At 39.6% G+C, this 27,302-nt stretch overlaps 1 protein-coding gene across 3 annotated transcripts in view; it reads right to left on the minus strand.

The window, feature by feature from the left end:
- The window catches only part of PPP3CC (protein phosphatase 3 catalytic subunit gamma), an 82,829-nt gene extending 55,952 nt beyond the window's left edge, over nucleotides 1–26,877 (minus strand). Inside the window, exon 1 of one of the 3 annotated variants that reach the window (XM_061163921.1) lies at nucleotides 26,857–26,877. Coding sequence is in view for 2 of the 3 variants with exons in the window: in XM_061163919.1 (XP_061019902.1) it covers nucleotides 26,355–26,403 (49 nt within the window). In the remaining variant the exon portion in view is untranslated. Of the gene's footprint in view, nucleotides 1–26,354; nucleotides 26,675–26,856 lie in introns of those variants that run through there. The other 2 variants (XM_061163919.1, XM_061163920.1) reach the window with 2 other exon arrangements.
- Nucleotides 26,878–27,302: the final 425 nt, after the last annotated feature.

The raw sequence follows: 27,302 nt of genomic DNA on the forward strand, positions 1-27,302 counted from the left end.
CTGGAAGGAAGGAAGTCTGCAAGCATAAGTAAGGTCCCATATCAGATGACCTTAAAATAGGGAGACTGTCCAGGTATACCCAACCTAAGCACAGGAGACCTTTGCATCTGGATCTAGAGGTTAGACATAGGGAGAGATCTGAAGCATGAAAGGGATTCGGCGTGTAAGTTCTCCATCGTTAGCTTGGAGACAGAGGTGGCCATGGAGCAAGGAATGAAGGCAGCCTCTAGGAGCAAGGAGAGGCCCCCAGATAAAAATAAAGATTTCATCCCTACCACCACAAGGAACTACCAATAACCTGAACATGCTAATGATCAGATTCTTCTCCGAGCCTCCACATGTAAACTCAGCCTGGTGGGCACTTTGATTTCATCCTTTGAGCTGTTGAGCAGAGAAGTCTCATAACCACACAGCTATGAGCTTAAAAAAATCATTGTTTTAAGCCACTAAGTTTGTGATAATTTGTTACACAGCAGTGGAAAACTAATACTGAATTCCTGAAGTCAAAGTTTTTTCCTTAGACTGTTCAACAATCACAAATACACTTTTATACACACAAGAAACTAACACCAGATACCTCTCAGAATCGAAACAGCAGTCCCAACTTATAACTGTACTATGACTCATAAGACAGATAAAGTGAGCCAAACCAAACCACAACATACATCACAGACTATCTGAGCTCAAACTTTCTCACACCAGATGTTTCAGATCTGTATATTTCAAGATAAGACCTCAGGCAAAGTAATTTAACAGCAACTCTGCATAGACACCAGATCTGATCTAATACTAGAACTTATGAGTTCCAGCAACTTATCAAGTTTACAGATTCTAACTAGCCCTTGCCCAGATTACAAACTTCCAGCCTACAAATCCAACAACAGTCTCTCATCTAACAATAGCATCTGTGAGTAGCCTTCCTAACCGCCTCAGAGAAGGTCCCTGGCCCTCTGGTTCTCACTTGTTCTGTGTGCCTCTGTTCAGTTGCTTAGCCATGTCTGACTCTTTGCGACCCTGTGGACTGCAGCCCACCAGGTTCCTCGCGTCCATGCAATCTTTCAGGCAAGAGTACTAGAGTGGGTTGCCATTTTCCTCCTCCAGGAGATCTTCCCACACCTAACTCTGTTTCTTTATAAACAAATCCTTCGGCTGACCTTGTTTCTGGGTACATCCGTGGCTCTGTAAGAGTGTGCACTTATGAGGCCACTTGATAGCCACCTGCTCAGGGCCACCCTGACTACAGGAGCGTGTTGCCTGAGCTCCAGTACTTTTGTCGAGCACTTCAGGGTCAAGGTGATCTGTGGGTCCTCTTTCAGTCTTTTCAGATTGTACTGTTTGGGAGCAAAATCTAGCTTCTCCCTAATTATCAGCAATCCCATCGCCTGTCTGTTTGTTCAGTATCTTGAGTGTCATTCATCTACAAGGAAGTACATAAGCAGAGGACAGACAAGAGCTAAGAAGGGGATCCTCCAGCCAGCCCCAAAGGTTGGTTCAGACAGCCTCTGACAAGTCTGGAAGGTCTCATTAGATGAGTGTCTTTAGATCAACTCTGCACTAGGTCGATTTCTCTAAAACTTCCTAAGGATCTTCCTCAGGCCTTAAAATGCTGAGAAGTGTCTTGTTTAGCTCTGTCTATCTGAGCTGAGGCTCTGACTGGCCCTCAGTTGGTAACGGGTGATCTCTGGTGTCACTTTGCATCTTCCAGAGACACGTGGTTGCAAAAGTGCCACGCTTGATAACCGCTGCAGATCCCACTGAGCTTTCTCAGTCTGAGCCTTTGTCTCCGCTGGGCCTCTTCTATCTGCTTCCTTTACATTTCAGATTACCAATATACTCAATAAATGCCATAATTTCACCAAGGAAAAATTCTGAAATACAAATGGCATCCTGGGGAACTTCTAACATGAACAAAATTATTTGAGAGGCACCTTCAAACAACAGGAAACAGAATTCTGAATACCCAATGCTCTTCATTCTGTAATATGAAGAAACTTCCAAATGCAATTCAAATTCTAAAACTGGCTCCCTGAAAGAATCCCCAAATGCCAGGAAAAAAGAACATTTACTGAAGGACTCAGGCTTGTGTAAATATCCCTGATCTCTATCAATTAGTCCCTATTTTGATGTGTCTAGGAGATACAAGGCTTCCCTGGTGGCTCAGTGGTAAAGAATCCGCCTGCCAATGCAGGAGACACAGGTTCAATCCCTGGGTCAGGAAGATCCCCCGTAGGAGGAAATGGCAACCCACTCCAGTATTCCTGCCTGGAAAATGCCATGAACAGAGGAGCCTGGGGAGACGACAGTCCATGAGGTTGCAAAGAGCCGGACCCCAATGAAGTGACTTAGCACTCACACAGGCAGAGGACACAAAACCTGGGAAAGACTAGTTGGCATTACCCTAAAGAGAATTGAGAGGCCAATTAATCCACAGGCAATAAAAGCCCTTTTAATTTGTAACTCTCTGGAAGTTATAAGATTACTCATTTCTAATACCCTCACAATTCCCCTCTCAATCAACCTTTAACTCTTAACAGTGTCTTTTGTTACTGATTTTGAAGGAATGTAAAAGAATGCATGTAAAGACATGGAAATGTGAATGCATAGTATCAGATATGTTTTTGGTTACAAAGAAATAAAGAGAATAATTTTGTTTTAGAATAAGAAATATCTGTCTCACCACAAAAAAGATATGGTAATTATAGGGTGTTTATACGTTGTCAGCTAACACCATTGTGGTAAATAATCATTTTGCAGTATATATCAAATCAACATATCATACACCTTAAACTCACAAAATGATATATGTCAATTCAGTTCAGTTCAGTCGCTCAACTGTATCTGACTCTTTGCCACCCCATGAATCGCAGCACCCCAGGCCTCCCTGTTCATCACCAACTCCCGGAGTCCGCTCAAACCCATGTCCATTGAGTTGGTGATGCCATCCAACCATCTCAATCGCTGTTGTCCCCTTCTCCTCCTACCCTCAATCTTTCCCAGCATCAGGGTCTTTTCCAATCAGTCAGCTCTCCGCATCAGGTGGCTAAAGTATTGGAGTTTCAGCTTCAACATCAGTCCTTCCAGTGAACACCCAGGACTGATCTCCTTTAGGATGGACTGGTTGGATCTCCCCGCAGTCCAAGGGACTCTCAAGAGTCTTCTCCAACACCACAGTTCAAAATCACCAGTTCTTCTGTGCTCAGCTTTCTTTATAGTCCAACTCTCACATCCATATGTCAATTATATCTCAATAAAGCTGGGGGGTGGGAAATTTCTAGCTGTGTCAAAAAGTGACAAGAGTATAGCTAAAGATAAATTAGACAGTAGACCTTAATAAAGGTAGCAAGTCTGAGAACTGGTATATTTCATTTGTCTGGGTTTGTACAAAAACAAAATAACCTTTGAGGAGAGAAAGAAAATACATCAAAATTTCTGACAAAACTGGTCAAATGTGAGGGGTTTATCATAAGGAATAAAGGCTTATAAATCCTTTTAATGTAAATCCTTTCATGAGTAATAGAGGAAAACTAGAATTTGATTTTCTTTCTGTTAAAAGGGCAGTTATTCTGTGCCGAGAGAAGACATTCCTTAAATCAAAGTATTCTGTTAATTCTGTGCTTTTTTCTTTTAACGAACTTGTAAGTCTTCTTTTTATTTTACATTCCTTACTTTTAGAAAAAAGATGACATTCCTAATAAACAGTGTCACTTATTGCTGTATTTTTAAATATACTGCCTTTAATTTAACTATTCCTCACCTTTGGATAGTCACAACTAGTATTCTGTCACACCGGATTTTGTTCTTTGATTTTGTTCTTCTCCAAATTCAGAACAATAAAACTGTAAAGATGTCTCTTATGCCTACGATACCTTTGGGTCTACCCAATTAAAGGACCATTAGGTTACACAAAGATTTGATCCTTTACCTTATTAAAAATATTTTTAAAGGATTAACAGAAATTATTAGCTCTGTTTGGCATTCTCCAACTTTTAATTAACTCAAAACTATTGTGAGAGCTCCTTGCTTTATTAAAATGGGGTAAAAAGAAAAAAAAAAGAAAAAAGAAAGAAAAAAAAAATCTGACAAATGAAAAGAGTTCAGCCTTCAGCCTTCCTCAGCTAATGATGTGTTAATTTAAAATGTGTTAAAGTAGATATGCTTCAATGTTTCTACATCTTTCAGGTTAAAGATATATTTACATACAAAGACTGACACAATAGCTGTGGACAAAAGATTTATCTCTAGGTTTAAATAAGCTTGTATTGGTGACATTCCTCATACATTTTACAGGAATAATCAAAAGGCTTGGAGATTTGTCAATATCCTCTCTGTTCAAGACATATTCATACTTTCAGAATACTCAATGACTGACTCTTTGTGAAACTGATTATATACTTTAACAGAAGATTCCACTCTCTTCCATTCTGATAAGGCTGGTTAATGGTTAATATAATAAATTAAATGAATAAATAAAGCCTGCAGACTCAACACCTACAAGGAGTTTTTGCTTCTTCCTTACATTCACCTAAAGTTCCACCTATAATCTAAAGATCAACAGTTAACCTTGGGGAGACATGTCAAAAGAACTTTGGTAAAGGTATGTATCATGTGCTTGTAACTATTAACACTACATGGAACAAATTAACTATGCGTACTGCTTACATCATTGCTATGGCCAGACACTGTGCCTGAGTTAGGATTTCCAGAACTGTTTTGGTTCAAAAGCAGAAGATAATGTGAATAGACCATTTATGTCCAAAATCAACAGAACACAATCTCTCAGATGCCAGAAGCCACTGATTACCATGCACATTCCATGATTTTGCCCTTTATTCTCTTGGCTCTTTTCTTCTGTCTCCAGATTGTAGACTGTCAATAAATACCCTGCCCTTTATTCTTAGTATTACCAAGACCTTTATCCTTGATAATCAACAATGCAGGACTAATTCTTCAGACACTGGGAAAGGTAAATACCCCATATCCAAATTAACAGGGGAAAAACGACTTGGTTACCATAGGAAGATTCAGATAGATATGAGATATATGGGACATTATCTCAAGCTTTAACAATAATTATTGAAGTTTTGTCTGTTACAAATGCCATGTGTGTGGTCTCCTGAGTCTTAAATAAGGCATTCAGTCATTATCATGCCAGGTGACTCTGACTCAAAAAACAATCATCTGACCTAGAAGGGTGGGATGGAGGGGGGAGGCCCCAAGGGGAGGGGATATATGTGCGCATACAGCTGATTCACGTTGTACAGCAGAAACTAATGCAACATTGCAGAGCAATTATATTCCAATAAAATAAATAAAAACAAAAAAAAATCATCTAAGGAAAAGAACAAAATGGCTTGGTGTTTACAGAGGTCAAAATGACTACCATCAAAAGCTTGATAAACACTCACAACTTCTCTTAACAATGGCACAGACCTTGACTGATCACTCCTAAGTGGTAAATCCTCCAGTTTTAAAAAATGATCAGAGGCAAAGAGTGAAAATTGAAACAGAAACCACAAATTGTTCCCAAACTCTCAGAGAAAACACTATGGCTTAAAAGTCAGATAAAGTGAACCAAATCAATCCACAATGTGCATTACAGACTAACTAAGCTCTTTTTTTTTTTTTCCACATTAGCTCATTATGTATGTTCCAGTACCACAGAGAAACTGATCTGACAAAAACACCTCAGGGACTCCGGTCTAAAGATAAAATCACTGACCATTCCAGCAAGTCAACTAAATCACATAGTGTAGCTAGTCCCTGCCCAGACTACTAACTTCCACCCTAAATTCACTCTATGACCAATCTCTGCTCTGAAAATACTGTGTATCTTCCTTTCTAACTCCCTCCTTCTAAGATGCTCCACCAGTTATTCTAGTATATGTTATTCCTTGTTGCAACAAGCTAAGTGTAACTTCATTTTGATAAGATACAGATGTGTTCCTGGTGGTCTCTGGTGACAGGCTTTAACCTCCCCAAGACAGGGAACTGGTGGCCTAGAATTCGGGATAGGAAGAAGACTTTTGTTACACACCTTTTAAAAGTTTATACCAAAAAAAAAAAAAAAAAAGTTTATACCATATTATTGTATTACTCACCTAGAGACAGACATCTTGGAGTGCAAAGTCAAGTAGGCCTTAGGAAGCATCACTATGAACAAAGCTAGTAGAGGTGATGGAATTCCAGCTGAGCTATTTCAAATTCTAAAAGATGATGCTGTTAAAGTGTTACACTCAATATGCCAGCAGATATGGAAAACTCAGCAGTGGCCACAGTACTGGAAAAGGCCAGTTTTCATTCTAATCTCAAAGAAGGGCAATGCCAAAGAATGTTCAAACTACCACACAATTGCACTCATCTCATGTGCTAGCAAAGTAATGCTCAAAATTGTCCAAGCTAGGCTTCAATAGTACGTGAATGGAGAACTCTTCCAGATGTTCAAGCTGGATTTAGAAAAGGCAGAGGAACCAGAGATCAAATTGCCCAACATCGGCTGGATCATAGAAAAAGCAAGAGAACTTCAGAAAAACATCTACTTCTGCTTTATTGACATGCTAAAGCCTTTGACTGTATGGATCACAACAAACTGTGGAAAATTCTTCAAGAGATGGGAGTACCGGACCATCATACCTGCCTCTTGAGAAATGTATATGTAGGTCAAGAAGCAACAGTTAGAACTGGACATGGGAAAAAAAAAAAAAAAAAGAACTGGACATGGAACAACAGACTGGTCCCAAATTGGGAAAGGAGTACGTCAAGGGTGTATATTGTTACCCTGCTTATTTAACTTATATGCAGAGTACATCATGCAAAATGCCAGCCTGGATGAAGCACAAGCTGGAATCAAGACTGCCAGGAGAAATATCAATAACCTCAGATATGCAGATGACACCACCCTTATGGCAGAAAGCAAAGAGGAACTAAAGAGCCTCTTGACGAAGGTGAAAGAGGAGAGTGAAAAAGCTGGCTTAAACCTCAACATTCAAAAAACTAAGATTATGGCATCTGGTCCCATCACTTCATGGCAAATAGATGGGGAAACAATGGAAACAATAATAGACTTTATTTTCTTGGGCTCCAAAGTCACTGGAGATGGTGACTGCAGTCTTGAAATTAAAAGACGCTTGCTCCTTGGAAGAAAAGCTATGACCAACCAGGACAGCATATTAAAAGCAGAGACATCACTTTGCCAACAAAGGTCCATGTAGTCAAAGTTACGGTTTTTCCAGCAGTCATATACGGATGTGAGAGTTGGATCACAAAGAAAGCTGAGCGCCGAAGAATTGATGCTTTTGAACTATGGTGTTGGAGAAGACTCTTGAGAGTCCCTTGGACAGCAAGGAGATCCAACCAGTCCATCCTAAAGGAAATCAGTCCTGAATATTCATTGGAAGGACTGATGCTGAGGCTAAAGATCCAATACTTGGGCCACCTGATGCGAAAAACCTCATTAGAAAAGATCCTGATGCTGGGAAAGATTGAAGGCAGGAGGAGAAGGGGACAACAGTGGACGAGATGGTTGGATGGCATCATTGACTCAATGGACATGAGTTTGAGCAAGCTCCAGTTAGTTAGTGAAGGATAGGGAAGCCTGGGATGCTGCAGTCCATGGGGTCACAAAGAGTCAGACATGACTGAGAGACTTAACAACAACAACAACAAATTGTATTACTTATTCAAAATGTACATAACTCTATTATAAATTAATCAATCCAATGGTAATACTGCCAATATCTAATTAGGCTGCAACTCACCTAGGAATCAAAGAGCACTGCTGGATGTCCGAGAGGTAAATTCATCACCTGTTTCTACAAGGCTAGAAAGAATACTTTTTGGTTTTTTGGGGGTTTTTTGGCCATGCTGCAAAGTTTGAGGGATCTTAGCTCCCCTACCAGAGACTGAGCCCAGGCCTAGGCAGTGAAGTGCTGAGTCCTAACCACTGGACTGCCATGGAATTCCCAAAGATTACTGACCATTAATAGATCATCAATACATCATCAACAGATCTTGGTGTCCAAATGCAAAACCTCTTCCTATTGTGAAACTTAACAAATCTAAATCAGCCAGCAGTTAGAGGTGATACTTTGCTTTGTATCTAATGTGAACAAAACTTTATTACACTTCGTATTTATTAGAATCAAACTTAAGGACTGCCATTAAATAGCCTCATAAGTGAAGCTATGCTTGATAAATATCATGGCTCACACTGTAAATAAAGTGAAGATTTTCAAGCTATTGTAAAACTTTTTTGAAATTCTCAATTTGCAAAAACAGAAGGTACAGCATAATGAATACTACAGTATCAATGTTTAACCTTCTGCTTATCTTCAAATCACATCAAAGAAACTATATACTCAGTGCAAAACAATTTTTAACAACATATACCAATTACTGTATATAAAACAGGCAAGTAATAGGATTTATTGTATAACACAGGGAACCATATCCTATAATAACTTATAATGGAAAACAATATAAAATATATATTATATAGCTGAATTAATCTGTGATACACCTGAAACTAACAAAATATTACATATCCAGTATACTTCAAACTTTTTAAAATACTTATTTACTCATCTATCTGACCGCACCAGGTCTTGGTGTGGGACACAGCCTCCCCTCTCGTCACTGGGGCCTGTGTCACAGCACACAGACTCTCTAGTTGCTTCATGGCATGTGGGATCCCAGTTACCCAGTCAAGGATCAAACCCATGTCCCCCTGATTCCCAACCACTGGACCACCAGGGAAATCCCCATACTTCTATTTAAAAAAAAAAATTTTTTTAAACTAAAGATCACAGAAAACATCAACCCCCATAAAACCAAATCTCTTAGAATGCCACCAACGAAAGATAACCACTGGTAAAATTCTGGTGTAGATCTTACTATTTTTAATAGTTAAATATCTTATTTTATAATCAGCTGTACTATACAATCCTGTAATCTGTCTTTTGAAAAATATTGCAGAATCCTCCTCTTGTAATCTGTTTTTTTTTACTTTTGTATTAAACTATTAAAATCTTCTCACACCAACAAATATTCTTCTACAATAGAATTCTCAAAGTTTGCATCATAATTCACCTAACCAATCTGCTATTATTAAACACTGCAGCTATTTTTATTGTTAATTTTTGATATCATGAGTAATGTGGCAACAAATATCTTTGTTCATACATCTATCATCTCATATGCTCACTGGTCATTCGAATTTATTCATTCATAAATTATCTATAAACATCACCTCCTTTGCTCATTTTTATTGTCCTTCTGAATGATTTGCTGTGCTTTAATAAGTATAAAAAATAACTAAGAATACATCCATGGATTAAAGCTAGTCATATAGTGCAAATATTTTCTCTCTGAAGCATACTTTGAAAAGGAGGCATTTCAACTCCAGGCAGTATTTCAAAGTAAATTGTATGCTTCTAAAGCAAACTACTAATCCCCTTAGTTCACAAGGGGTCTCTATTTATTTCCTTCTTTCAGGTTTTCAATTCAATTTTGCAGTAGCCTATCAACCTGCAAACTCATTTTAGCCAAAGTAAGTCATCTGCACTAAATCCTAGATTAATTTTAGGGTATAGCTCCCCCCCCACCCCCCAGTCTATCCTAAAGGAGATCAGTCCTGGGTGTTCTTTGGAAGGACTGATGTTGAAGCTGAAGCTCCAATACTTTGGCCACCTGATGCAAAGAGCTGACTCACTGGAAAAGACCCGGATGCTGGGAAAGACTGAGGGCAGGAGGAGAAGGGGACGACAGAGGATGAGATGGTTGGATGGCATCACTGACTCAATGGACATGGGTTTGGGTGGACTCCGGGAGTTGGTGATGGACAGGGAGGTCGTGCTGTGGTTCATGGGGTCACAAAGAGTCGGGACACACACACACACACACACAAAAAGAGTCGGACACAATTGAGCAACTGAATTGAACTGACAGCTCCCTTAACTTCTTTTTTAAAAATGTTTTATTGAGGTGTATTTAGGAACAGTAAACTGTATCCACTAATGTGCACAATTCGATAAAATAGGACACATCTTTGTCAAACCACAACCACAATAAAAAACGAAACATTTCCATTATGCTTGAAAGACCCTCTCCTCTGCCTCTCAGCACCAGACAACAGCTGATCTACTTTCTGTCACTACACATGAATTTTGCACTTTTTAAGTTTCATATGAATGGAGCAGTCCAGCGTATAGTTTTTTTGTGTCTGGTATTTTTCATAAACATAGTGGTTTTGTGATTCACCTGTGCTGTTGCATAATCAGTAGTTTGTATCTTTTTATTGCTGACTAGTACTCCACGGTGATGATTTACCATGAGGTCATTCATTTACCCATTGAATATTTCCTGGTTTGGGCTATTATGACCAAAGCTGCTATAAACATTTGTGTACAAATCTTATTTTCATTACTCTTGGGTAAATACCTAGGGGTGGAGTGCCAGAGATGGAAGGCAGGTGTATAATTAACACATAAAGAGACTGTCGAGCAATTTTCGCCAAGGACTTTTACAACTTCACATTCCCACCAACAGTGCCTAAGAGTTTGTCACTCCACATCCTTGTTAAAAGTTGATAGCTGTCCCTTCAATTTCAGCCATTCTAATGGGTGTGTAGTGGTAGTTCATTGTGGTTTTAATTTGTACTTCTTTAATAGCTAATGATATCAAATATTTTCTTGTCTACTACTGGCTATTTATATATCTTCATTTGTGACTTGTCTGTTCAAATCGTGCCCATTTTTAAGTTTTGCTAGTTGGCTTATCAGTGAGTTCTTTATATATTCTTAATAAAAGTCCTCTGTAAGACACACCTAGCGTATTTTCTCCCAGTCGAAGGCTTGTCTTTCATTCTTTTAACAAAACATATTTAGAAGAACAAAACATTTTAATTTTGATGAAGTCCAATTATCAGTTTTTATAGTTCTTGCTTTTTGTCACTGAAGAAAACTTTGTCTACCCCAAGGTCACAAAGATTTCTCTAGGTTTTCTTTTCAGTTCAGTTCAGTCATGTCTGACTCTTTGTGACCCCATGGACTGCAGCACGCCAGGCTTTCCTGTCCATCACCAACTTCCTGGAGCTTACTCAAACTCATGTCCATCAAGTTGGTGATACCATCCAGCCATCTCATCCTCTGTTGTCCCCTTCTCCTCCCGCCTTCAAACTTTCCTAGCATCAGGGTCTTTTCCAGTGAATCAGTTCTTTGCACCAGATGGCCAAAGTATTGGAGTTTCAGCTTCAGTTTCAGTCCTTCCAATGAATATTCAGGACTGATTTTCTTTAGGATGGGCTGGTTGGATTTCCTTGCAGTCCAAGGGACTCTCACGAGTCTTCTCCACCACCACAGTTCAAAAGCATCAATTCTTTGGCGGTCAGCTTCCTTTGTGATCCAACTCTCACATCCATACGTGACTACTAGAAAAACCATAGCTTTGATTAGACAGACCTTTGTTGGCAAAGTAATGTCTCTGCTTTTAATATGCTGTCCTGGTTGGTCATAGCTTTTCTTCCAAGGAGTAAGTGCCTTTTAATTCCATGACTGCAGTTGCCATCTGCAGTGATTTTGGAGCCCCAAAAATAAAGTCTGTTACTGTTTCTATTGTTTCCCCATCTATTTGCCATGAAGTGATGGGGCTGGGTGCCATGATCTTAGTTTTCTGAATGTTGAGTTTTAAGCCAACTTTTTCACTCTCCTCTTTCACTTTCATTAAGAGGCTCTTTAGTTCTTCCTCAGTTCTGCCATAAGGTTGGTGTCATCTCAGTATCTGAAGTTATTGATATTTCTCCCAAGTTTACAAAAATGGTAATGTTTCACTTTTACATTTAGGTCTGTGTTCCATTATTAAATAAGCTTTGTGTAGGCTACATGTCAGATTTTACTTTTCTCCATACAGATATCCAGTTGTCCCAACACCATTTGTTGTAAACTTTTTCTTTTCACTGCTGAATTGCTTTATCAAAAAATGAAGTGACCATTTACATGTAGGTCTATTTCTGGACTCTGCTCCTTTCCGTCCGTCTGTCCGTCTGTCCTTTTCACCTTTACCACACTGTCTTGATTCCGGTAGCTTTATAGTGAGTCTTGAAATCAGTAGTGTGAGTCCTTTAAGCTTGTTCTTCCTTTTTAAAATCAGTTTGCTTACTATTTACAATTGCCAAGTCATGGAAGCAACCTAAATGTCCATCAACAGATGAATGGATAAAGATATGGTGTACACACACACACACACACAGAGGAATACTATTCAGTCATAAAAGAAGAATAAATAATGCCATTTGCAGCAAACATGCATGGGCCTAGGGATAACCATACTAAGTGAAGTCTGAAAGAAAAAGACAAATATCATATGGTATCACTGACACGTATAAGCTAAAATATGATACAAATGAACTGATTTACAAAACAGAAACAGACTCACAAGCATACAAAATAAGGTTAGGGTTACAAAACAGGGAAAGAAGGGGTAAATTAGGAGTCTGGGATTAGCAGATACAAACTATTATGCATAAAATAGATAAGTAAGGACCCATTGTAGAGCACAGGGAACTATACTCAAAATCTTGTAATAAACCATAATAGAAAAGAATATATATATATTATATATATACAGCATGACAGGCTTCCCTGTCCTCCACTATCTCCCAGAGTTTGCTCAAGTTCATGTCCATTGAGTCAGTGATGATATCTCACCACCTCATCCTCTGCACCTCTTTCTCCTGCCCTCAATCTTTCCCAGCTTCAGGGTCTTTTCCAATGAGTCAGTTCTTCGCCTTAGGTGGCCAAAGTACTGGAGCTTCAGCTTCAACATCAGTCCTTCCGGTGAACATTCAGGGTTGATTTCCTTTAGTATTTCTAGAAGTGTGTTTGTTTAAATAATGAATGGGGTGTTGAGTTTTTGTCAAATAGTTTTTCTGAATTTACTGAAGTAATGCTATGTGTTTTCTCCTTTACTCTGTTAATATGTAGATTTATATTCATCGATTTTCAAATGTTAACACAAATTTGCATTACTGAGATAAATCCTACTTGATAATAATGCGTTATTCTTTTTGTTAGTACATTAAATTTGCTAAGTTAGCTGTAATCTCTGATGCTAAATTATTTATGTTGTGCTAAGTTGTCAAAAGTATCCAAAAAACGCTTTTCAGTATAGGTTTCAGATTTCAACTTTTAACTATAGAGTCACAAAAATAATAGTGATCATAATGTTTATTGTTGTCTGATAACTGCAAAACAGCCATTACGCTGAGGGCTTTACATACATACTCTCATCTAACCTAATAACGCTCTATGAAGTATTATTATCCCCACTTGACAAATGTGAAAACCAAGGTTCAGGGAAGTTAGAAACTTTGTCCAAAATCTCACAACTAGGAACTGGAGGAGCTGGAATTTGATCTCAGGTCGATTGATTCCAGAGACTAAGTTCCTTTGCTATAGCGAAAGTCACTCAGTCGTGTCTGACTCTCTGCAATCCCATGGACTATACAGTCCATGGAATTCTCCAGGCCAGAATACTGGAGTGGGTAACCCTTCCCTTCTCCAGGGGATCTTCCCAACCCAGAGAACGAAATCCAGGTCTCCCACATTGCAGGTGGATTCTTTACCAGCTGAGCCATAAGGGAAGTCCAACAACTGAAGTGGGTAGCCTATCCCTTCTGCAGCAGATCTTCCCAAGCCAGGAATTGAACCAAGTCTCCTGCATTGCAGGAGGATTGTTTACCAACTGAGCTATCAGGGAAGTCCTTTGCTATAGTGCTTCATCAAATAATCTCTAATAGTTTTTCTTCATACATAAGTCAAAGTAAAAAAAAAAAGGTTAGAATACAAATAATCTCTCTGAGAAGCCACTAAAATTTAAGTTTAAATGAGTACTATGTAGACATAACACACAATAAATAAATTCATAAGCAAGATACACTCAAGAAAGCAAAAGAATTTTATACAATCCAGGATTTTACACAATTTGAGATTTTATAGAATTCATGGCTATACAATGTTACTAACTTAAAAATAAAACACTCAGTACCTGAAGAGATCTAAGTTCCTATAGCTGGCCTTCCTAAAATCCTATTTAATAGTGATTATTTGTTAAAACCTGAAGTTCTGAAATCTATAGGAGACAAAAAACTGCAAAGGTTCTTTGAGTAAAAGTAGAAAATACTAGGGAGGTAATTATATTCTAAGTTAAATAATTCAGTATTTATCAAGCATCTACTACATACTCATGCTGTCTAGAAGGTAAGGTATAGATTATATAAATTTAACATATGAGTCTACCTTAAATAAATGTATATTCTACTTAAGTAGACAAAATAATTAATGCAATATCAACATTACATCAAAAAATAAGATGTAACGTCAACACAGAAGAGTTAAGCAATACACTATATTGGAAGCACTGGCTGTATAAAAGACCACAGAGCTGACTATCAGCAGACGGCTACAGAAATCAGGGGAGGGCATCAGAAAGTGGAAACCTCAGCTGGAAGTCTGGGTCCTCTGGAAGTTCCAAAGCTACTTTCTTAATCCTCACTTTTAGGTATTTATTTCCACTCTTGGCACCAAAATAAAATAAACAGAAGGTATACTACAAGGGAAAAAAGAGGAAATTCGAAACACAGATGTAATATACTGCATGTAGACCCAGATTTGATCTCTGGGTTGGAAAGATCCCCTGGAGAAGGGAATGGCTACCCACTCCAGTACTCTTGCCTGCAGAATCCCATGGACAGAGAAGTCTGGTGGGCTAATAAGTCCATGGGGTCACAAAGAGTCAGACGTGACTGAACGACTAACACTTTATATATATTTTTAATGAAAAAGTTTAAAAAAAATTTTACATAAAATGGTATAGTAAATAATACAAATACTATGAACACCCATGTACCTACCACATAGATTTAAAATATTAAGTCTGCCATATCTGTTTCAAATAGAATGTTACAATTATAATTGAAGACAGCCTCCATCCTTTTCCTTCATCCCAGGGGTAATTAGTACCGTTAAGTATTTGTGTATCCTTCCCAATGTCAATTTCTTTATATACATATAATTTTCCTTAAATATATTTATACACAATATATTTAAAATTTTTATATATGTATCATACTGTGTATCCTTTTGTAACCTGGATTTTATATTCAACGCTGCTTGCCAGATTTATCTGGAATGAGGCCAAAGCACCCATATTTCCTTCATTTTTTTTTTAAGCTCCACAGGTGATTCTGTTTGGTAACCAGAGTTCAGAATGATTCTAAGCCTTTATACATTTATCCAGAAAAGTTTTCAGTGCTCCCAAATTGCCAACACATTTTAACCTAGTTTTTGCCCTGAGACAATTGCTGTTAGATTACCTCGATTGCAAAAAAAAAATCTATTGTACAATGCTTTCAACTCAGAAGCAAAAACCCTAATCAAATCAAGTTTATATACGATTCAAGACAATAACCAAACTATAAAAATGAGCTTCTGAAGGGGACGGGTGTGGCCACAAAGGGGTAGTAACACAAGAGTCTTGTGGTGGTGATTCAGTTGAGTATCTTGATTGTGGCTGTAGCTATAAACATGTGAAACTGCATATAGCTACACACACATACACAAGTCCACGTATAACTGGTGAAACTTGAATAAGCTCTCTGGATTGTGCCAATGTCGCTATCTTAATTTTGGTACAGTACTTTGGCGATGTGGGACATTGACACTGTGGAAGAGACCTGGGTGGGGGAGGGTGTATAGGACTTTCCTGTACATTTCTTTGCAACATCCTGTAAACCTAAAATTATCAAAATTAAAATTTAATAAATTTTAAGAACTAAGTTGCTACAGTACACCGAAAAAATTCTGCAGCCTTTTCATGGTCAAATTCAATTCAATACACTGCTTTAATATACATCCACTGAATAATGATACATATTCTCATATGCCTAACATCTGATGCAGAACTGCATTAAAGAGAAAGGCCACATTGGTGACCATGTTAATCCTGTAGGAAGTATAGGAGATAAACCTTAAAAGTGATTGGCCTTTAAGCTATTATTTTTAGATTATGTGTGGTCTTATCCTCATGGGACACTAGGATTTACCTAAATAGCTGTCTCTGTTCACTGCAAATAACCCTGCTTTCATTCCTATTTTAAGCCAACAAGCCTGCCCTACTTTTGCAGCTTATTTCCTAATCTCCTCACCTGCCTTTCCAATCATGAACCAGTTAAACACCGCTTAAGAAGTTATATTAACTATTATTAGTGAAAGTGGTATGCACATTTCAGGTCCTTTTATAACTGATCTGAACAAACCATTTTATTTCAATAATCTGAAATCGCTCTTTCAGATTATTCTCTCTGTTCTTTGAAGGTCACTGAACTCACCAGTCTTAAAGAAACCATAACTTTACAGTGATCATATGTGTTCACTAAAACTTGCACAATAATTAAAAAAAAAAAAAAAACTAACTTACTTTCATGAGTAAGTCAACCAATTACCTTTATTACTCTAGCCCTTCATTAAAACTATCCTATTTTATTTTTAAAATTCCACAAAGCCTTAAGTCACAAGAATAAAAGGTACCAAGGCATACATACAAAAAAAAAAACCTCCCACAAATTAAGTCTTACCTAGTTAGGCCACCGATCAACCGTTAAAGTTTAAACTTGAAAGGATTATCAATTTATAGAGTGAAGGGGCAAACATTTCTCACCAGATATAGTCTAAGGTTTAGTCATCCACTCTTCCCGGTGGTATTAGTCATAGGAAGCTCCATAGTTCTAATTTTCTGTTACATTTTTGGGAAATTATCACAGGCTATACTGAGTACTTTTCAAGACAGTAATTAAGCTTCTGAGTATAACCAAAAATATGTTGCTGCTTATAGTAAGAACTCACCAAATATCTGTTTCTGAACACACAATTTTCAAAATTCTATCTATACTATAGAAAAGGACATTTTCACTATTTTGACTAAGCATTTAAGTTCTTTCAAAAGCTAAGGAAACTAAAGTTGGAAAACATAAAATATAACACTGTTAAGCTATCATTGCACATATACCACTTAAAATGAAACAGATCTGGGGTCAAATCTCACCAAGATTCAAGAATTAGTTTAATAAAGAATAGCTAACATTTATTAAGCACCCACTATGGACAATATGCTGAGCACTTTATATAATATGAAATATAATCTTTAGATTCTGAGGTAAGTACTGTTATCTACCATTTTAAAATTAAAACAAGGAAAAGAAGTCACACAACTAGTAATTTAGCAGTTCCCATGCTCTTTCCTACACTGTCTTCAATAAAGTTAAGTTTCTTAGGCTTTCACTTAGACATTTACTAAGCACCTATGGTCTAGGCACTGTATTCAGCATTAAGAATACACAGTTCTGGAGACTTCCCTGGCAGCCCAGTGATGAAGACTCTGCCTTCCAATGCAGGGGGTGCAGGTTCAATCCCTGGTCAGGGAGCTAAGATCCCACATGCCTTGGGGCCAAAAAACCAGAACATAAAACAGAAGCAATACTGCAACAAATTCAATAAAGACTTTAAAAACTGGTCCACATCAAAAAATTAAAAAAAAAAAAAAACTACAGTTCTTGCACTTGAAGAGAACAGTTTAGAACAAAGAATAAATTAGAGTTTCTAATTAGAAATTAGAATGAATAAAGAACATTAAAATATTTTCGGAAATTTGTAAAGCAAGTGAGAGAGCTCGTGGGAGCACATAGGAGGCAAACACCTCATTCTTCTGATGAGGAGGAGAGCAGCCAGGTACTGACCATTCACCAAGTGCCCATCACTGCACTCTACGGAGTTTATTTAATCCTTACAACTATCTGGCTTTCCTGGTGGCTCAGCGGTAACAAATCTGATCCAGGTTTGATGCCTGGGTCAGGAAGATCCCCTGGAAAAGGAAATGGCTTCCCACCCCAACATTCTTGCCTGGGAAATCCCATGGATAGAGGAGCCTGGCGGGCTACAGTCCATGGGATTGCAAGAGTCGGACACGACTCAGCAACTAAACCACCACCCTACCCTACAAGCTAAGTTTTAGTGTCCCTCTTCCTCAAATATGGAAACTGAGGGAAAACAAAGGTAAGTGATTTGTCCAAGGTCATGCAGATACTAAAAGAAGCAGAATTTGAATCATTCATCTGACTTCAAAGCCCAAGTTCTAAAACAATTACTCATACAGCCTCCTAGTAAAGGAGAAAAAGTTTCTCAGCTGTTCTCTTGACTAAATCCTGAAAGATAAATTAGGAACTAGTCATGTTAGGGGACAAGATTTTATATGAAGTAGTGCAAAGAATCCTTTCACAGATACAGCACGGCATGGGATTCTAGGGGATGACAAGGAGTGGGAACGTAGGTTTGGGAATGGGGGTGTGAAATAAGGAGGAAGGAACACAAGGTTAGAGGGTAACCACGAGGGGAACTTCCACATCAGCAAAGCTGGAGTTTACCCTACGGGCTGCAAGTGTTCATGAAGGATTTCCAGCACAAAAAAGATGCTTTATATTATCCAAGGATCATGATGGCAGCATAAGATTAGATTAAACCGCCCTAGCAAGAGGCTACTGCAATATATTAATATAAGCAAGAAGTGAGACAGAAAGATGAAGCAGTAGCTTATGTAGAAACCGGAAGTCCACAGAACCGAGTCTGATAGGATGGGGTATGACATGCAAAGGACAGGAAAGAGTCTGGCCTGATTCCCAGGCTTGTCATCTGAGCCAGTGACGAAATGGGTAAGTGGTGTGATTAACAGGGATGGGAAATATATTTAGGAAATCCTTTCCATCTTCTCTCCTTCTTAGTCCTTTTGAATATTTATTTTATCCCTCCACCACTTTTCTCACTTCAGTCTCCCCCCAAAAATAAAAACAAGCCTGTCACAGTATCTGTTTAGGTAATGTTTGAACGTTCCATAATTCTGAATTACATTTATGAGTCAATTAAGCCTCAGTTTGTTTAACACATAGCCATCAAAATAGTCTTGCTCTCTCCTTAGTGGAATCACGGCCAACTGATCACTGACAGTTTTCAGTTGCCCCTCGTCCTTCTCTTCTCCATTAGGCTGCTTCCCTTCTCTGAACTTATTTGCCCCTCCTCTCAATTCCTTAGTCAAGCACCCTTTATTTCTCCATCTTTGCTTCTGCATGTTCTTTCATGCCCGACTATGTAGCTGCAACAACCTCTTTTCCTACTAAACAAGTAGCCATCACTCCACATCAGCTGTATGTACTTTAAAACTCATGTTCTAAACAAAACAAAACAAAACTCATGTTCTTCTCTTCAGCATGCCTTCACTGGGCCACCACTGCATCCTCAAATTGACAGTGCCTTTCCAGAGTCTGGTTATTGGAGGCATCTCTTAATTGTACTTTTTTCTCTCTCCAACTTTATACTTTGAAACACTGAAATTCTATCAAAAAGTGAAAGAATACTAAGATGAATATCCATTTGCTCTTCACCCATATCCACCACTGGACTTCCCAGAGGTGCTAGTGGTAAAGAACCTGCCTGCCAATGCAAGAGACACAAGAGACATGGGTTTGATACCTGGGTCAGGAAGATCCCCTGGAAAAGGGAATGGCAACCTACTCCAGTATTCTTGCCTGGAGAATTCCACGGACAGAGGAGCCTGGCTGGCTACAGCCACTGGGTCACAAAGAATCCAACACAACTGAAGCGACTTAGCACATACCATGGTAAACATTTTGCCACTTTGCTTTCTCTTTTAGCAAACATATTTCTTTTTCCTAAACCATTTGAAAACAAATTGCAGACATCATGACATTTCAACCTAAATGCTTCATCAGGTATCACCTCAGAATAGGAACATTATCCTTTATAACCACAATAGCCTATCACATACCCAAGACATTTAATATTGAATTACTATATCTAACATATACTCCATATTCCAATTTGCCAGGTGTCCTAAAAATGTCCTCTATGGCTTATCCATCTTCCCCGTCCAAGCTTGGCACTGTGCTTGGCTGCCATTTCTCTTTCATCTTCTCTCATCTAGAATACGTCTCTTGCCTTTTTAACTTTTCATCACTGTGACATTTTTGAAAAGTTCAGACCATTTGTCTTACAGAAAGTCCCATAAGTTGGATTTATCTGATTATTTACTATAACTAGATACAGGTTAAATATTTTTAACAAGGATTACAGGTGGCTCAGTGGTAAAGAATCCACCTCCAATGCAAGAGATGTGGGTTCAATCCCTGGGTCAGGAAGATTCCTGGAGAAGGAAATGGCAACCCACTCCAGTATTCCTGCCTGGGAAATCGCAGGGATAGAGGGGCTTGGCGGGCTACAGGCCAGGGGACGCAAAGAATCAGACTCGACCTAGTGATTAAATAACAATTATCTCCTACTGACTATTTCATTCAGAATTTCACTCTCGGGCTGACACTGTCTGGACATTGCACCAAAACATCATGATTTGTTAGCATTCAATAAATCTAACAACAATCATCAAAGATACACATTTCCTTGGCCAAACAGTATAGCATATTTTTCTGTCAACCAAGCTAGAGAGCCTAGTTACCAAGTTATACCCTCTTCTAATAACAAAGACTCAAGAAACTAAAAGATTTCATGATAAAAATCTAGTTTGCCAACAAAATAAAACTGAATATAAGGAACCAAAGTTCTCTCTGCATATATCTGAATAATTAGGTAGACTATAAAGATAACAAAATCAGATATGACTTAGGTTAGGATGAAATTTTTAGACCTCAGCTTTGTATCTTTGAATGAAGCTAAAATTTAACATAAAAATGTTAATATAGAACGCTATATTCTATTAATGACTGCACCAAAGGATGATGATTAAAAAACACCTCTTTATTTCCATTAGCCCTTTAGCAATTAAGTAGCAGCAAAGCCCCAAAATGACTACAAATGTAACAATTAGTTGAATAATTTTGTCTCTCATAGATATGTCTAAAAATTAGCTTTTCCCCAAAATGTTACTTTAATGGAAAGATACTCTGTTATCAAATACTGCTTAGGAAAAAGTTTTTAATCAATTCTTTAATTCACTTTAAGTAATGAGTCCTTCTGGCGCTAGTGGTAAAGAACCCGCCTGCCAGTGCAAGAGATGTAAGAGACAGGGGTTCGACCCCTGAGTCAGAGAGACCCTCTGGAGGAGCGCTTGGTAACCCACTCCAGTATCACTCATCGCCTAGAGAATCCCACCGGCAAGGGAGGTTCCATAAGATCGCAAAGAGTCAGACATGGCTGAAGCAACTTAACATGCACACAAGTCCTCAGCATTTGTCTCTCCAATGATCCAATAGCTTTTTTTTACTTTACAGTAAAACGTGATGTTACTTTATAGAAGAAAAATTTATTATCAAATGTCTGATATAAATAAGGCTTTCATCACAACCATTATCATACAGGTAAAAAGAACACCTTATTTCTGCTCAAAAAAAAAAAAAAAGAAATTAAGTGTTTAAATTAAGAGATCCTTTCTGAATTTTGGGACTTTCACCTAGAGGTGTGAATTCCAAACAGTCTTGGATGTCCAAGTGTTCAGATAGTTTGGCAGCTTGTTAATTACAATGGTAAACTAAGCATAACTGAAATACTTTTGACAAATTCAACAGATGTGTGCTGCATGACTTGTGCACAATGAATATTCATCCTTGAAAACATTTCTTCTAGGTTGGCACTGTATCAAATGATTGAAAATATAAAGGATCAAAATATGAATGTGAGCACTTTCAAATCATTTTCATGTTGACTGAAACCATTATGAAAGGATTTAGGTAAAAATTACCATATTTACATTAAAGGAATATGAATTATTTGCACAATCAAAGGCTTAACATGACATATATTAAATTCAAAGCATACCAGTAGATGGAAATACAGCTGATCCTTGAATAAGGAGGGGCCAAAGGGTCCCAATACTTTGGCCACCTCATGCGAAGTGTTGACTCATTGGAAAGACCCTGATGCTGGGAGGGATTGGGGGCAGGAGGAGAAGGGGACGACAGAGGATGAGATGGCTGGATGGCATCACCGACTCAATGGGCATGAGTTTGAGTAAACTCCGGAGTTGGTGATAGACAGGGAGGCCTGGCGTGCTGCGATTCATGCGGTCGCAAAGAGTCGGACACGACTGAGTGACTGAACTGAAGTGAAGGGTGCCAAGACCGCAGACACTAGAAAGTCCACTACATCTTACAGCTGGCCCTCTGTATACCCAAGTGCCTCCCTATCCACAGTTCTGCATCCTCGGATTCAACCATCTTCAGATCATGTAGCGCCACAGTATTTACTATTGAGAAGATCCACGTATAACGGGGCCTACAGTTCAAACCTGTGTTGCTCAAGGCTCAACTGTATGAAAAGTATTAATGAAAGAAGAGTAATGAAAAGTATTTAAACAGCAGTTGCTTCTGTAAGGAATGAATATGAAGCCTTTGTTTTCTTCCCTTTTGCCTTTTAAAATGTATAGGGTTAAGCGTATATTTATAAGAAAAAATAATTTTAACCCTTGGTAAATTCATTCTCATGATATGAAAATGGGAGAGGGAACAAACAGAAAATAAAAGAGGTGTAAGTACCAGAGACAGAAATCGGGTTCAGGGTAAACTTGTGGAAATAGCCATTTCTGGTCATACTACTCTTCTTAAAAAATTTTAAGAAAGCCCTGCGTGCATGCCAAGTCGCTTCAGTTGTGTCCAACTTTCTGTGACCCTTTGGACTGTAGCCCCCCAGGCTCCTCTCTTCATGGGAATCTCCAGGCAAGAATAATGGAGTGGGTTGTCATTCCCTTCTTAGGGGATCTTTCCAACCCAAGGATCGAACCTGTGTCTCATATATCTCCCGCATTGGCAGGCAGGCTCTTTACCACTAGAGTTACCTGGGAAGTCCAAGAAAGTCATAGCCATATCTAGTCCCAGTGCCAGAATATTAAAAAACAGTAGTCTTCAACGCGTGCTACAAATGACAGTACATTCTCTGACTATACAATATACTTGAATTTCAAAAGAATGGGAGAACTGTATGAAAAAAGAAACCTGACTTCTGTTTCCATTCGGCCACCAGATAACAGACTAAGACAATGCATTCTCCCTATCTGTCACGTAATGCCCAGTGAAATTCCCTTGTTGCTGCTGAAAAGATTCAGTCCAGAGGAACAGAAACTTTTCATAAAAATCACTGTCAAAGGGAAAAAAATCCCTCCAACAGGAAAAGAAACTTGGAAACCAGAAAAAGAAAAAAAAATCAAGCTGATTTTCACAATTCAATTATATGAGTTTCTGTTCCAGACACAAGTAGTGATGCTAGTGCATATGGGCTGTTCTAGAAGCTCACACATATATTAATTTTTTAAAACAAAGAGGAAACAAGTGAGCACCTATTGGGAATACACTGCAGATGGCTCTCCATAAACATTTAATGAGTGAATGAAATCATAAGAATTTTTATATTTTTTAAACACAAAATGAACACCTTCAACTGGGAGAGAAGAAACCAGCTGCCAGGGAATACAAGACAGACTGTATTATTGGTTTCTATGCTGTTATCCATGGGATTCCACCCAGACGTCCTTTATATTATAGAAGAGGTATTTTCCTCAGAACAGCTTCTTTTTTTTTTTTTTTTTCTCAGAACAGCTTCTTAACTTGTAATTTCATATGCTTTCTGATGCTGATATTTTTCAAATGGTTCATAATACTACATGGTCTTTCACATCCATTATGTCATTTGCATGGCTGAGATGCTTGAGGAAGAAAGTATTATTAACTCTATTTTGCAGATGAGATTATTGAAGCCAAAAAAAAAAGGTTTAACTAAAAAGGCAAGGTTAGAAAAAAAACAGGCAAGGTCACAAGTAAGCTTGAGAAACAGAAGTAAAACCACCCTCTAGTCCTTCATTTTAGGCAAGTTGCTGTTTAAAAGACACTTAAAATACAAATCACTCCCACCCACCCACTCTTCTCCACCGTTTGCTCAAGCAAAACAATTAAGTAGACTTTAAAGTGAACAGGAAATGACAGAACCAAAAATAACTGGGGTGTGGTCTCACCTCTGAAAAAGATTTCCAGCTGTGAATAAATGCAAACAATTCTGGCCAGACAAGATAACATTAGATCAGGATTTAGAACCCAATACAACCAGGGGACCTTAGCTATAAATACAGTGACACCTTACTTTCTTAGAATAAACCTCAATATTTCAAACTCAGGAAAATGTAGATAAGAAGCAAGGTAAATCATCAAGAAGCCACAATTGCTGTGCTCAAGTTCTCATGCTCAAGTTTTTACATACTAGACAAATCCATACAATCTAAGGGCTTGCGATCATTCATGTTTCATTTCTTTAAGAGTAATCTGATAACACACAGTCATTTATAATTTCACCAAAAAACAGATCTGAATCATACAGACTATGAGGGTGTTCACTTAACTGTGGGCATGTCTAGCAATAAGTCAGCATCTGCATATTAGCTGCATTTTATTTTACTTTACTTCTGTATTTAACAATTTGAAAGAGTCATTTTAAAATGACCTCTATATCTTTTATATCATTTCCTTTATAGGTTATTGCACGTTATGGTAGAAATTACACACTACAATGGCGATCAGAATTTGAGATTTGTAAAGGTCTGAGGACTACCACTAAGCTTTACTCAGATCCTATTTATTCTGACTTGACACACTATTCTGGTTTATCTGGTTTCCCTGCCTACTTCAGCTTATAAGTGGCAGATTAGAAGGGCATATTTTGACAGATAAAGAACAGTACTGAAGGAGATAAACTAAAAACAGACAAAAGCACTAAACTGGTATAGCAGTGAGGAGTCATTTTAGCCCAGGAGGAAACTGCCAACACCCTTATATAGCAGAATGCACCGGCCATATTAACTGCATAGGACAGAAATTAATGTACATTATGATGACCTTGATTTATCAAAGAAGATTGTTTAATAGATTCTAAATCTTAAGAGATGGTTATATACCCTTGATGAGTTATATACTATGAAAACTGACGTTAAGATGGTCAAAATAATTTAGCAGTTAAAGGGCTATCAGTTATATGACCAATTCTCTTAAATCCCTAATGATACTAGACAAATGCTGAGGAGGTAAATCTCAAAATTCCCGTTATATTTACTAAATATTATATAGTGTAGATAATTAACATTTATGATCAACACTTATGATGATGACTTTCTGGGTGGAAACTACATGATACATTAAAATTATATACTGCAGACAATCAACATTTATGATGCTTAATGTTTCTGGAGGTGGGGGGGGGGGGCTAAGTTATAACTAAAACTCTTCCCCTTCATTGACCATTCAATCATTTTTCTCCACTAAGAGAAAAATGTTTTCTCATCACCAATCTTGGTTTCTTTTCTCCATATAATTACCAAAATTAAAAAATTAAAGTATTTTAAGAGTTCTCCCCACTTACAACTAACCCCTTTATCTAGAGGTCACTAACACACCTGGATCTTGCTATATTCCCTTCTTACAAAATGGTGCTTTCAAACCCAGTATTAAAACTCAGAGAGCAGAGTTGTACTTAAGTCTTATGTCTGAACAAAAGAAGCACATAAATTAGTGGTTATGCTTAAACCACTAATCTTATTTTAAGGGCAGAAACAACTACAACATAAGAAACACTTTAGTCGATGTTGGACACCTGAATCAGAGAATATCATTCTCCAAGTCTCTACGGCCAAAAGGAAAATAAAACACCAACAATCATGTCAAGAGATCTGTAGATCCCTTTCAAATATCATAAAATGAATTTATTTGTATTTATTTCACTATATTGTTTCTTTTAGTAATAACAGTGACGTGATGATCTGGAGAAAGTGGTATTCATACTTTAAAAAGGTTGGGGAAGGGGCAAGAAAGATCTGACCTTTGAGAAGAGGAGCGGTAGAAAGATCCGACTTGGAAGAGCCTACTTAACACCCTGCCCACATCACCCTAGATGGCTTCCCCCAGGTAAGAGACTAAAAAGATGGAGATCCAGACTCTTCAAGGGTTGATAGGATTAGAAACACCCATCCTGCCTGGAAATCCGACACTGCTGGAGATAAATGAGCAATCCCCAGCTAGCTACTGGTCCAGGTGCTACAGAAAACACCCGGCGCCCCCGCCGGGCAGCCCCGGTGGGGATCCCCGCCTCCCTTCTCCCACACCCCCTCCAGGTCCTCCGCCTGTATGGGCGCCGCCCGGGACCCCGCCGCCCTCCCGACTCCCGTCCTCGGCTCCTTCCCTCCCTCCGGCCCCGAGCCATCGCCCGGCCAAGGGCCGTTTCCCGCCGATCGACTGGAAGGCCTGGCCCGCTTGGCACCTTTGATGACGCGTTCGGTGGTGGAGAGGTGGAGGTTCCTCCCGGACATGATCCCCTCGGCCTCCTCCCGGTCCGGGGAGATCTCCAGACGTGCGCCTCCGCCTTCGCCTCCAGCGATCTCGACTCCCCGGGGCCGGTCAACCGGCCGTGCCCCGGCCCCGCTTAATCAGGGCGGCCCAGGCACCAGAAGGAGGCGGCCGCAGCAGCCCGGCCTCAAATCCCACGGACACTATGCGGTCCCGCTGACCGCTCCCTCCCGAGGCGCCGAGTCGGGAGCGCAGGCGACAGCAGATCAGGGAGGATACGCGGGCAGCCGCGGCTGCGCGCGGCCGGGCTCGTGCGCGCGCGCGCGCTCTCCCCCGACTCGGCGCCTCCCCAACTTCCCTGCGGCGCGCGCGGCGCCGCCGCGGTTACCGCGCCGAGGCCTTGAGCTCCGCAAGTGGCCCCGGCCGCTCGGCCGCCGGACCCCCAGCCCCCGGGCAGTAGACAACCCCGGCTTTACCCTTCGCGCAGAGGCCCCGGGCCCGCGCGGCCGCCCTCGGTACACGCGCGCTTCCTTCCTCTCCTCCAGCTTCCGAAAGTCTGTCTTCCCTCTCTGCTCTGCCTGCCCTCCCCTGCAGCTCTGACTGCTCCTCGGCTGCCTGCGCCTCCCGGGCCTGGAGCACCTAACGCCGGGCCCTGGGCCCCGCACCCAGAGGCCCAGCGGAACCGCGGCCATCTTGTGACCCGGCCCGGGCGACCCGGCGGCTGTCTGGCGGAGCCGCGCGCATCCTGTCCGCCTGGGATCACCTTGCAGGGCGCCCTCGTCCTCCCGGACCTTCCCCACGGCGGGGCCTCCCTCCCTCTCCTCGGGGTCTCCCCTCCAACTCTGTCTCTAGGAGTCGTTATCAGCTTGATCCAGCTCCTTCCCACAGCTTACCCTCCCCCCAGTCACCACACCCATTTAAA

Source organism: Dama dama, chromosome 16 (genome assembly GCF_033118175.1).
Source record: "Dama dama isolate Ldn47 chromosome 16, ASM3311817v1, whole genome shotgun sequence".
NCBI lineage: Eukaryota > Metazoa > Chordata > Mammalia > Artiodactyla > Cervidae > Dama > Dama dama.